The sequence below is a fragment of the Microtus ochrogaster genome, chromosome 6, assembly GCF_000317375.1.
Source record: "Microtus ochrogaster isolate Prairie Vole_2 chromosome 6, MicOch1.0, whole genome shotgun sequence".
Taxonomy (NCBI): Eukaryota; Metazoa; Chordata; class Mammalia; order Rodentia; family Cricetidae; genus Microtus; species Microtus ochrogaster.
In genome coordinates, this window is record NC_022013.1 from 11154322 (window position 1) to 11166750 (window position 12429).

General features: G+C 41.2%; 1 protein-coding gene, 1 non-coding gene and 1 pseudogene across 3 annotated transcripts in view; 2 read left to right on the forward strand and 1 right to left on the reverse strand.

Annotated features, from left to right (window-relative positions):
* The window catches only part of Epb41l5 (erythrocyte membrane protein band 4.1 like 5), a 113061-nt gene that overhangs the window by 14173 nt on the left and 86459 nt on the right, over positions 1–12429 (forward strand). For both annotated transcript variants that reach the window (XM_013346693.2, XM_026779806.1), the window contains exons 3-7: positions 776–880; positions 8193–8235; positions 9831–9909; positions 11159–11203; positions 11618–11670. In XM_013346693.2, the coding sequence (XP_013202147.1) occupies positions 776–880; positions 8193–8235; positions 9831–9909; positions 11159–11203; positions 11618–11670 (325 nt within the window). The remainder of the gene's footprint in view (positions 1–775; positions 881–8192; positions 8236–9830; positions 9910–11158; positions 11204–11617; positions 11671–12429) is intronic.
* Positions 4177–7452, forward strand: LOC106143796 (annotated as a pseudogene).
* Positions 8762–8890, reverse strand: LOC113456268. Its single transcript, XR_003377113.1, has one exon. It is a non-coding gene; the product is annotated as a small nucleolar RNA SNORA51 (small nucleolar RNA).

The window sequence follows — 12429 nt, forward strand, 5'->3', positions numbered from 1 at the left end:
GAACTCACAGAGATCCGCCTGCCTCTGCCTCCTGAGTGCTGGGATTAAAAGCGTGCGCCACCACCGCCTGGCTAGGAATTACTTGTTGACAGTAAAGTCATTGACTGTGGCTTTGTGACTCTTGGGGCTCTCTTCTCAGGGTTCTCCCCACACCCATTGGAACTAAATTGGAATAGTCATAGACTTTAAGGCTAGATTGTTTTTTCTTGTTATATTTAATATGGAAAGGGTACGTTGCACAAATACACAGAAGTATCTTGGAAGTCAAAAACAGTAAAAAAAAAATTACAGAGAATACTTAGGCAAACACAGATGAAATAAAAAAGTTTTAAGTTTTCTAAGAGATCTTTGAAGGTTAGCAATGTGAGATAAAGGTTGCTTGAAAAGGGTCCAGTGGAATCCCAGGTGGGAAAGTACAATTAAATAAAAAATACAGTTGATGAAATTGGGATCAAGTAACATAAAAAAGAAATTGGTTTGGGACATGGTGGTTTAATTCCAGCACTCCAGAGGCAGAGGCAGGCAGACCTCTGAGTTCTTGTAGTCTGCAGAGTGAATTCCAGGACAGCCAAGGCTACCTGTTTCGGGGAAGAGGGGAAAGAAAAGAAAAAGAAGTTGGTGAGGTCATATTTGGGGATCTTCCCTTTGAGGAAAAGAAGCATTAAAAATTAAGAAATAAGCGGAAGACTAAAGAAGTACCCTTTTCTCCCTAAGATCAGAAATAGGGCAGTGACCCTGCTTAAGCCGCTTGCTAATCATCTTCTTGCTGTTTCAGAAAAAAGCCAAAGGACAGGAGCTGTTCGATCAAATTATGTATCACCTGGACTTGATTGAAAGTGACTATTTTGGTCTGAGATTCATGGATTCGGCCCAAGTAGCTGTGAGTATCTTTTGGAGGTTCTGTCGTGACTACAGAAATGGCAGTTTTCAGATCTGCCACTTTAGATTGTGTAATTTGCTTTTAGAATATTCAGAGTTATGCAGCTATCATTATTTCAGAACACATTGTCACCCTTGAAAGGAGCCCTGGGTATTATTACCTCTCCGTCCTTGTTAGCCTTCTCCAACACTGTACTACTTCTGTTCATTTTCATTTGCCGATTTTGAAAATTTGATGTAAATGATCATCTAGTTACAACCTTTCTTGTCCAAATGTTTCCAAAGTTAATATTTGTTGTATGTAAATTTTTCAGTATTTGATTCCTTCCTGTGGCTGAATAATTTGTATCACATTTTGTTTATCCAGTAATTGATGGGCATTTTGTTTGGTTCTATTTGACAGTTACGGATGCTGCTCTGCGCATCTTTGTTCTTCGGGGCATATTTCAGTTTTCAGGGTTATGCACCTAGAAAGGGAGCAGAGTTATCTGATGAAATTTTGGAGTGCATGAGGTTGCAGTGTTCCGTAGTGGCTACACTAGTTCACATTCCCACGGCAGTGTAGAAGGGTTTCTTTCTCTCCGCCCACATCTTCCTCAGTATTTGCTGCTTTTTGTTTCTTGATAGCCATTCTATCTAGGGTGAGACAGGATCTTGATAGTAGCTTTGATTCGTCTTTTTCTAATGAGCCTAAAGAGGTTGGTTTTTCATTTATTTATTGGCCTACTGTACTTCTTCATTTGAAAAGCGCGCATTCAATTCATTTGCTCATTTATTGTGTATTCTGTATTTTCTTAGGTGTTCAGCTTTTTTTATGTTCTAGATATTGATCTTCTTTGAGATAGATTCCCTACCATTCTTCAAACTCTCTCTTGACGCCAGTGATTGTTTCTTTCACTTTATAGGACTTTTAGTTTTATGTATTTAGAGTGAGTGACTGTGTGTGTGTGTGAACTCCATGCATGTATACATTTATACTGGCATACACATGACATGGAGTATGTGTGGAATTCAGAGGATAATTTGGGAGTTGGTTCTCAAATTCCACTTTGTTGAGGTGGCATTTCTTTTATTTCTATCACTACATGGCAGACATACTTTGAGCTAGTTGGCTTCTGAGTTTCCAGCCCATTTTCTTGTCTCCACCTCCCATTTTCCCATAGAAGTGCTAGTATTACAGGTATAGACCCCTGCAATGGGTTTTTAAATCTGGGTTCCAGGGTTCAGACTCGGGTCCTCGGGTTTGTAGAGCAAGCACTTTTATCCCCTGAGCCAGCTCCCTAGTCCCATGCATGCTTCCAAGTACTGAGAAGCTTGCATCCATGCTCGTTAAAGAGAGTCTTCCTTTTTTCTCCTCCTCCTCCTCTTCTTTCTCCTCCTCCTCCTCCTTCTACTTCTTTTTTCTGTTGAGTTGTTACCTGGTTTTATTATCATGGTACTACTGGCTTTATAGCAGAGAGGTTTAAGGCATTCCTTCCCTTTCTATTTTATGCAATACTTTAAAGAACGTTGCTGTTGCTATCTTTAGAGGTAGATCTGTGTCTGTGGCCGGGCAATGGTGGCACATGCCTTTAATCCCAGTACTCGGAGGTGGAGACAGCTGGATCTCTGTGAGTTTGAGACTAGCCTGCTCTACAGAGGGAGTTCCAGGACAGAGTATGTCTGGACCTGGATTTTTTCTTGTCAAGAATTTCTTTACTGTGCCTTCAATATTGTTTTTAAGATGTATTTTTATTTGATGTGTATGGGTGTTTTGCCTGAATGTAGGTCTGTGCACTGTGTTTACATTGCCTACAGAGGCCAAGGCATCAGATCCCCTGTAACTAGTTATAGATAGTTAGTTATAGATAGTCACCACGGGAGTGCTGGCAATTGAACCCCAGTCCTCTGGAAGAGCAGTTAGTGCTCTTAACCTTTGAGCCATCCCTCCAGCAGCTCAATATTATTCTTGTTTAGTCTCTTGGTTTAATTTTGGTAGATCATGTGTCTAGGAGTTATTTTGGGTTTTATTTTTTTTCCAACTTACAAGTTTTCAAAATGGTCCCTCATAATCATCTGGACATCAGTAGTATTGTAATTTCTTTCTCTCTAGTTTTATAAATATAAGTTTTATTATTATTATTATTGCCTGTGGCTCACCAATATTATCCTTCCAAAGAGTTGTCTCTGTTATGTTGATATTTTATATATTTTTTGATTACTGTTTGATTAATTTCAACTCAATATCTGTATTATGTATTTCTTCTGAGTTTAGTTTTGGACTTTTTGTTCTTGTGTTTTTAAGACCTTGAGGTGTTCTATTAGTTCATTGATTTCTCTAGTTTCTTAATATGAACACTGTTTTAAAGATTTATTTATTTTCATTTTATGTTGTGAGTGGCTGCATTTATGCACATGCACTGCATGTATGCCTGGGTCCAGAAGAGGATCCATCTCTGTTGGAACTGGAGTTACCTTTATGGGTGCTGGGAACTGAAGCTTAGTTGTCTGGCCGAGTAGGAGCTGATGTGGCAGCTGAACAGTCTCTCTGCTCCAGCACATGCTCACTCTGTCAGTTCCTTGCCTGTTGCTGTGATAAAATACCTTAAGAGAGCACCTTACGGGAGCTCTGCCCTCTCTGCCCTCCGCAGTGCCAGGCATGCACGTGCTGCACATACACATATACAAGACAGAAATGCAGAAAGAGTAAGTTTGTAACTTAAGAGCTATTCACATACTGAAGTCACTTACATTCAGTCATGATTTTAGCATTTTAAAAATTTTTAACAAAGGTACCTTGGAAAATATTTTGTGATGTCTGGTTTGGGTCTTCTTTTGCCATGACTTATGACAGACTGTTCACTCTAAGGAAAGCAGTCGCTCAGGAAGGGTTAGTCAGTGTCTAGACTAAACAGAAGTGATTTTTTTCAGTTACAAATCTGCTTTTCTTAGCATTTATGTTTTTAACTTTTCTAAAGTAGTTTAAAATGTTAAAAATGCCTCTGCTGACATGTTTCATGTGGAGACTGTTCTGAGAGATGGTTAACATTTTTATGCTTCAGGCTCTTTGCCCTTTGAGCAGTAGTGGTGTGTTTCTTCAGTGAGCCTGAGACGAGAGTGTGTGTGTCTGTCTGTCTGTCGGGCCTAGGATGAGATATGTGGGGGGGGGGGTCTGGGGTCTGGGACAAGGATGTGTGTGAGAGTATGTGTGTGTGTCTGTCTGTCTGTCGGGCCTAGGATGAGATATGTGTGTGGAGGGGTCTGGGACAAGGATGTGTGTGAGGGTGTGTGTGTATGTGTGTGGCTGGAGGACCTGGGATGACGGTGTGTATGTGTCTTGATGTTTCAGAAGCTTCCTTGCTGACTCTTTGGTTTAGTTATGTCTCGTTTGTTTGTGATTATATCATTATTGCCTTTTAAGATACATGAATTAATTGTTCTTCTATAGCCACCTGCTGAGGGTGAAATACAGCTTTCTGCATTTTTTAATATCTTAAGTTTCGCAACTAAACTTTTTAAGGTGTGAACTATTTCAATTTTACATTAAGCACCCAAGCGTCTGCATCTGCATGCCTTCCATCTTTATCTTCTTAGCAGTTTGAACATGACTCTCAGAGACTCTGATTCTAGGAAGTGAGTGCATCAGCGCCTGTCTCTGAGCTCTGAATTTTCCAGTCACTGCTCTTGGAATGTGGAGGAGATGAAAGAAAACAGACTTGAGAATCCACAAACATGAACAAGAGCAGTGACTCAGGACTCCCCCAGCTCCTACATCGCACTTTAGAATATGTTTGTTTGGTTCTCTTACTGGCGTAAGACACTAGAATCGGTAGAGAAGACTGGGATTTCTGCTCGCTGTATGCTGCAGCACCTTCTCTGCTGGGATAACTTTGTGTTTAATGGTAGGACATGGGTAAGAGTGGGAAAGTATATTCATGAGAGTTGTCTTTGGGGTTTTGTTTGTTTTTACACTTTATTATTTTTGTTCATGCGTGTGCCTACATGTGATATGCATGTGGAATCCAAGGACAACTTGGGGGAGTTTCTTCTCTCTTCCACTGTGGTCCCAGAGGTCTAAGTCATCAGATTTTGTGGCAAGTTCCCTTTCCTGCTTAGCCATCTTAATGGTCCTGAAACTGGTCCTGAATAGATCCAACTAGGAAAAGATTTCTGAACAACTGGGAATGATTTTAGTAAGTCCTCCTTTTCCTTCTTATTTTTCCTGAAAATTTATAATTAATTGGCAAGCGTGATGGAGCACACCATTAATCCCAGCACTCAGGAGACAGTGGCAAGAGGATCTCTATGAGATGCAGGCCAGCCTGGTCTACACAGCAGGTTCCAGACCAGCCAGGCCTGCATAGTGAGATCCTGTCACAAAGCAGGAGCACAGGATAATTATATTTAGCCTGTTGATTTTTCAGTGTACTTTTAACTGTCCTTCAAATACAAGAACATCAAAGAGGAATTATTCTAGTTTGAAGGAAGCTGAGACAGAATCAAGAGCAACCGTTCATATCTTGAGGGAATGTGTACCGTTTATAGGGGATAGATTTTGGGGGTGGAGACTGATGCCTTTATAATTTTTTTTCATGTATTTGTGGGGTAGAATGCAGGTACCCTTGGAGGCCAGAAGAAGGCACTGGATCCCCTGGGGGCTGTTGGTAACAGGTGAGCTGCCTGGCATGGGTGCTGGGAACTGAACTCGGGTTCTCTGAAAAAGAAGCATGTGCTTATAACCTGGCATATCATTACTCTAGCCTCTGTTGTTTCACTGTTCCTCCCCGCGTCCATATGATTATCTATATCAAATGTTATAATAAAGGAGCTATTATTCTTAGCAACAAATTGTGTTCGTAACACATAATCTTTTAAATATCTTTTGCAGTTTTATTTTTTTTTCTTTTCTGTATGTGAGTATTTCGGTTGCATGGATGTCTGTGCACCACATGTTACAGTACCCACAAAGACCAGAAGTCATCCTGTCCTCTGGAACTGGTGTGCCATATGGTTGTGAGCTGCTTTGTGGGTGCTGGGAATTGAACCCAGGTCCTGGAAGAGCAGCTGCCAGTGCTTTTAACCGCTGAGCATCTCTCCAGCCCCTCACCAGTCATGTCAGTACTATCTTATTATTAATTGTTACCTCAGTCTAAAAGAATATACATTGTGTGTGTACCTATTTGTACATTTTGATGAAACAATTTATAATACTTCACAGTGAATCCTTTAACATATAGCAGTATTGCCAGACATGGTGGCACCTGTCTTTAATTTCAGCACTCAGAAGGAAGAGGCAGAAATTCAAGGCCATCCTGGTCTACAGAGTTCCAGGACAGCTGGGGGTATAGAGAGGGGCCCTGTCTCAACCACCCCCCACATTCCCCCAAAATAGCCGAATCCATTTCAGATCTTTAAGTATTTGCTTTCATTTTTTAATTGCTTCATTGTGCTTTTGTCACTTTCAAATGTTTCAGCCAGTTCATCATTGGATGGTTGTCTTATGCTTTTCTTAAGGAATTGCTTGTAGGAGTGTCATAACATTAGGCCACTTCATATTTGAATAGTGGTTTCTGGGCCAAGGTGAAAGCATTATTTGTTGCCCCATGTTGAAGTCATCATTCCTAATAAATCTGTTTTCTGCCTACTAGTAGGATTTGTACAACTGAGCATTTGCCTTCTGAAATGTATTTAAAAGGGGCTGGCCCACAATGTATTAAATGGGTTGGCCAAATAGCCTACCCAGCTTGAAATCCAGAGGAAACATACATAGGACTGGGATGTGACTCAGCTGCAGGACCCTTGCAGGACTCTTGTCTAGCATACTTGAGGCCCTGGGTTCAGTCTCTCCCACTGCCAGACTAAGACAGAAAACTTTGCAGTCGCTGCCTGATGTGTTTACAGAACATCTTATTCAAGGGTAGAGGGCACCCTGCTGGCAGAGTAAGAGCTCTGTAAGTTTCACTTGAGGGCCCTGAAGAAGAAAGAAGAGGCTCAGCAAATAATAGGTGAGGAGAGCCAACAGCTCCAGTGCAGTGCAGCCTTAGCATTCTTGCCTAGCAGGGTGGTTGAAACTGTGTCCACGGCTCTGTGGACTAACACAGGAGCACCCCTTTCTTTTGGTGTTTGGAGTTGAAAGTGTGCTGAAGTGAGCTCACCTATGTGAATCGTAGCTGGACCAATGCCGCCTGTCGTTGTGAGGGCCTGAGATAAGGGGTTTGTAGTGAGCTGGAACTGCTTTGTCACTGGAAACATCAGGAGTCCTTTCAGGTTTGTTTGTGTTATGAGCATTTCCCAGTGAAGAGACTATAGAAATTAAAAGGTATTTATTACTGGCTCAGAACTGTCCCGAGCACCTTGCCAGGTTCTTCTAGCATCGCCACCATGAAGAAGGTAGTTCAGCAACTGGGGCTCAACCGTGTGAAGGTTTCCCAGGCAGCTGCAGATTTGAAACAGTCCGAGTTTCAGAGTGATCAGCATGACCCACTGCTCACTGGAGTATCTTCAAGTACAAATTCTTTCAGACCCCAGAAAGTCTGCCCTTTTTTGAAGTCATATATCTTGAGGATTCGCAAACCACTTTTTGTGAACCAGTGAATATTTTCAAGAGAACTAAAAAGTCTGTACAAAAGCTTCTATATAACACATGCCGTAATATACAGTCCTCTGCTTGTAAGCCCTGAACATCTGCCTCTCTGAATTTTCATGGATTTCTGTTTCACAAGATTCAACTAGTTCATATATACTGACTGTAGCATACAATGAAACAGAATGTTTTTAAAAAGACTGTTACTGTTGAAAGCAGAACTGCTTGTCAAGTGTAAACATTTTTATTTGTAAATCGGAAGGACAGTGACTACTTGTTGATAGACATTGTCGTGATTTTGGAAAAAAAAAATCTTGCTTTTTAAACCCTTCAGGCCCTTTAATGAGTACTAAATAGTCCTTGTCTTGCAAAATTCTAGTAACATTTTCTCTTCTCTGTGTTAGGGTCTGCCACTGAATCTTATAAAGGAATGGAATTTTTCTCCCAAAATGTTGTTTATGTACTATTTATAATGGTACTGTCGTGCACGCAATAGCCATCTCTAGCTGCAGCCCTCTTCTCTCTAACTGAACAGTTTCAAAAGAGCCATTTATTTGGGAACTGGGGGAATTAAGTCTATGATTTAAGCCGGGAGAGCCACCTTGAAATAGAGAATTCAGCCTGTCCCTTTGGTTTTCCCTTCATGAAATACTGCGTAGTGTTGTCCACGAAGCTGTAGTAAGCAGTAACTTGTTAAACATTAAAGATCTGCCATTTGCATAAGTACTCAATTTTATTTTTCCATTTGCAGCATTGGTTGGATGGTACAAAAAGCATCAAAAAGCAAGTAAAAAGTAAGTGTTGAGAAATTATTTGTGAAATTGTGCAAATAAAATATATCAGAAACACCTTTTTAATAGTAAGAACATTAGAAAATCATGTTTTCTATGTGTCTCTTTATCATCTGCCTTTGCAGGGTGGGCTGGGGGTTATGTCAGTCAGATTGGTCTCAAGCACAGAAGCCTTCCCGGCCTCCTCGGTGCTAGGAATGTTGGTGTGTTTTAATGTGCCTGGCTAGCATGGCGGCCTTCTAAACTTCATGTCATTGTAATGTACCAATTCAGTGCCCAGTAGTGTGGGTTGAATATTAATCTAGACTCAAGAGTCTTGTAACTTGAGCTTATAGGAGAAATATTTGCAGCTCACAAACTGGCTTGAATTCTTACGAAATATTTAACTTCTCTTTAGGTAATTACTTGTGTTGCTATTTTGTTGGGCTTCCCCCCTCTGTTTTTGTGTGTCTGTTTTTGTTTTGGGAGGCTCTACCTGTCCCTAAGAAACGTTTTGAGACCTTAAAACTGTAATAGTTTTTTTTTTCCTTTGTCTTTCCAGAAATTCATGATACAGGCTATGCACAGTGGCCTAGGCTGAGAAATACATGGTAGATTTACTCTGTCCCCTTTGTCTGTGCAGTCAGCTGACATAGCCGGTCACACGCACATGTAAACCGTGTGTCTAGTGCCATCATAGGTCAGAAAAGGGCACAGAATCCCCCGGAACTGGAATTGCAAGCAGTTGTGAACCACATGGGTGCTGGGAATCAAAGTCAGGTCCTTTTCAAGAGCGACAACTGCTCTTCAGTGAGCCGTCTCTCCAGCCCTTCCTTACCTCTGTTCTTTTAGAAGAATGATGGCGCAGCGCTAGAGAGGTGGCTCAGATTGGGAGCACATGCTGGTCTTGCAGGGGACCCACCTTCAGTTCCCAGCACCTGTATTGGTGGCTCACAACTGCTGGAGCTCCAAATCCAGGGAATCTGACACTTTCTTCTGGACTCTGTGGGCACTTGCATTCACACATGCACATAACACCCCCATACGCATAATTAAAAGTAAGACTTAAGACAATGAAGTGAAGCCATTCACATGAAATAGATTATTATTGACTTGGGGAAATACCAGTGTTCGGTCCCTGCGGCCTGCTTGTCCCTGTAGTGCCAGATTTCAGGGCAGCTTAACTTTTGTCTTTATAAAGTACTGGGACAGGACTGATGAGAATTCAGCAGTCAGTGTGTGCACTGGTCTGAGTTTGAAGTGCGGGATGCTTGGCCTTGCAGTTACTAACGTTGGCATGCCTCAGCCTTCACTAAGAGTGTAGCTCAGCAGGTTTTCCGGTCTGTTTGATTGTACCATTAAGATTATGCACTTGGCCCTGAGCTGTTGGAGTTAATGTAGGGCTGGCTGTCCTGGGCTGACAGGTGGATGTGGTAATGCCGTGCTCTGGTCAGCACACTCTAAAATGCCTGTGTCAGGTTCCTGCCTGGCTCTGCTGTGGAATAACACTACAAGGATCTGTTCTTTTCCTTTATACGGTGGTAACTGTCAGCCAGTTCACTGGTGAAAATTGTTAGTACGTCAATAACACTTAAAGCTCTTTTCTTTTTTAATGGCAGTTGGTTCACCCTATTGTCTTCATCTTCGGGTTAAGTTTTATTCCTCGGAACCAAACAATCTTCGTGAGGAGCTAACCCGGTAAGGCCACTACTAAGGGTTTGTCAGGGGCTAAAACTTTCAGAAGGGCATTCCTAGGATTTCTCAGCTTAGCAATAAGGTCTCAGGTGAGTTTTTATATTTGAACAAGATGTTTAAAATGTCGGATTCTAGTCAAGTCAAGTAAAATAGCTCATGCCTAAAATCTCAGCACTCAAGAAACCAAGGCAGGATTACTGAATTCAAGACCAGCCTGGGCTCCATAGTGACTTTCAAGCTAGCCTAAGCTACAATGTGAGACCTTGTCTTAAAATATTAAAATAAAAGTATATCATTCTTATTTGTTGTTCAAAACAAAGAGAGTTGGCTTTCATGCACCCAGCAGAGGTGACTGGTGAGTCAGTTCGTGGGTTTTTTTGTTTTGTTTTGTTTTTGTTTTTATTTTGGTTTTTGAGACAGGGTTTCTCTGTGGTTTTAGGGCCTGTCCTGGACCTGGCTCTTGTAGACCAGGCTGGCCTTGAACTCACAGCATTCCTCCTGCCTCTGCCTTACAAGTGCTAGGATTAAAGGCGTGCTCCACCATCTCCCGGCTTGGTTCATGGATTTTAAACAGAACTGACAATGTTTTGATAAATTACAATCTTATTGACATTCACTGTGATCTGACTTTTGTTACCACCTTCACATAGGTTGGTTCCTGACTTCTTTACTTAATAGATACCACCAATTAACAACAATATTAGATGCCAATTTGAATAATTCTTGATAAAGCTTCAGGTTGTATCCATTTCTTTCTTTTACCCTGCCTTCTTACTGCAAACTCATTGCTTTTCTACACAGTCCTCGCTAAGTAACAAGGGTGAGTTGTTAGAGTATTGGGAGGATTGCTGCTGCTATCCTTACACCTCTCGTGTAGGTGAGTGTGTTGTCAGAGTTAAGGCTGGTCATAGGGATCACATTTTCTCTGCAGTGCCTCTGCTCCTCTTCTCTTACCTTCAGGTGCGCTTTCTTCCTCCTCTCAGCGCCCTTTTCCATTCATTGTTTTTCCCTTACAATTATCTTGTGGTAAAATTCTATAATTAAAAAGTTCTCTCAAGGTATGGTTGTGCACGCCTTTAATCCCAGCACTTGGCAGGCAGAGGCATGTGGATCTCTGAGTTCTGACCATCTAGGCTGCATGGGTGAAATCCTGTCTCAAAAAAAAAGGGGGGGTGTTCTCAAGTTAAAATGATTGTATTTTTTTCCATAGTAGATTGTTCTATTTGGTTATTGTGTCTTTTATTTTCCTTAGGTATCTATTTGTTCTGCAGTTAAAACAAGATATTCTCAGTGGGAAGTGAGTATTAAATTATTTAGTATATAACTACAAAATTCTTGAGTAGTAGAAACCTAAGTTAGAAAATAAGTTCAGCCCAGGGCTGGCGAGATGATGGCTCAGCAAGTAAAGGACCTGAATTTGTGCCCCCAGCACCCATGTAAAACCCAGGGGCACTATGGCATCTTAACCCCAGTGCTGAGGCTCACTGCCCAGTCACTGTAGCCAAAACAGTAAGGAGGAAAGGAACAGAGGAAGAGTCTTGACATGGCCCTCAGGCCTTCTCATGTGCACACATAGGCAAGTGCACTTACACATGTGCACACAAATAAGTTCAGAGTTGTGTAAAGCAAGTGCTCAAAATGTAATATATATTAATGTTGTTTATCTTAAAGATTATGAAATTGACTTAGCCAATTTGTATTTTGATCTCAGATTAGAGTGTCCCTTTGATACAGCCGTTCAGTTGGCCGCTTATAATCTGCAAGGTAAGTGGTTCTTGTGCTGGATAAGACGGGAGCATAATTCTTTTGTGTGATGCATGTCTGAGGATAAAGAATAACTTCAGAGATGGCTCGGTGGTTAAGAGCACTAATTGCTCTTCCAGAGGACCAGGGTTCGACTCCTAGCACCCACATGGCAGTTCACAACTGTCTGTAACTCCAAGATCTGACACCCTCACACAAACACACATATAGGGAAAACAACAATGCACGTAAAATAAAAATAAATAAGTTATATTTAAAAAAATTTAAGCTGAGCAGTGGTGGCACACGCCTTTAATCCCAGCAGAGGCAGGTAGATCTCTGTGAGTTTGAGGCCAGCCTGGTGTACAAGAGCTAGTTTCATGATAGGCTCCAAAGCTACAGAGAAACCCTGTCTCAGGAAACCAAAATTAATTAATTAACTAATTAATTAAATTTAAAAAATTGTACCCATGTTCAACTCTTGACTTCTGCTTTGATTTGTTTTAAAATACTTTTTTTAATTTTTATCTTTGGACAAGATAAAAATTTTTACTTACAAATGTTCTGTTTCTCTAAATGTACACAGAGGGAAATATTTGGATTAAAATAGGTTAAAAATGCAAAAAATAAAGACATTCTGATTAAAAAAAATCAAGGGCACTTGTAGAAGCTGTTCAAAAGTTCAAAAGTAATATGAGTTAGCTACAGGACACCAGGACATGGGGAACAGCCTCAGGACACCAGGACATGGGGAACAGCCTCAGGACACCAGGACATGGG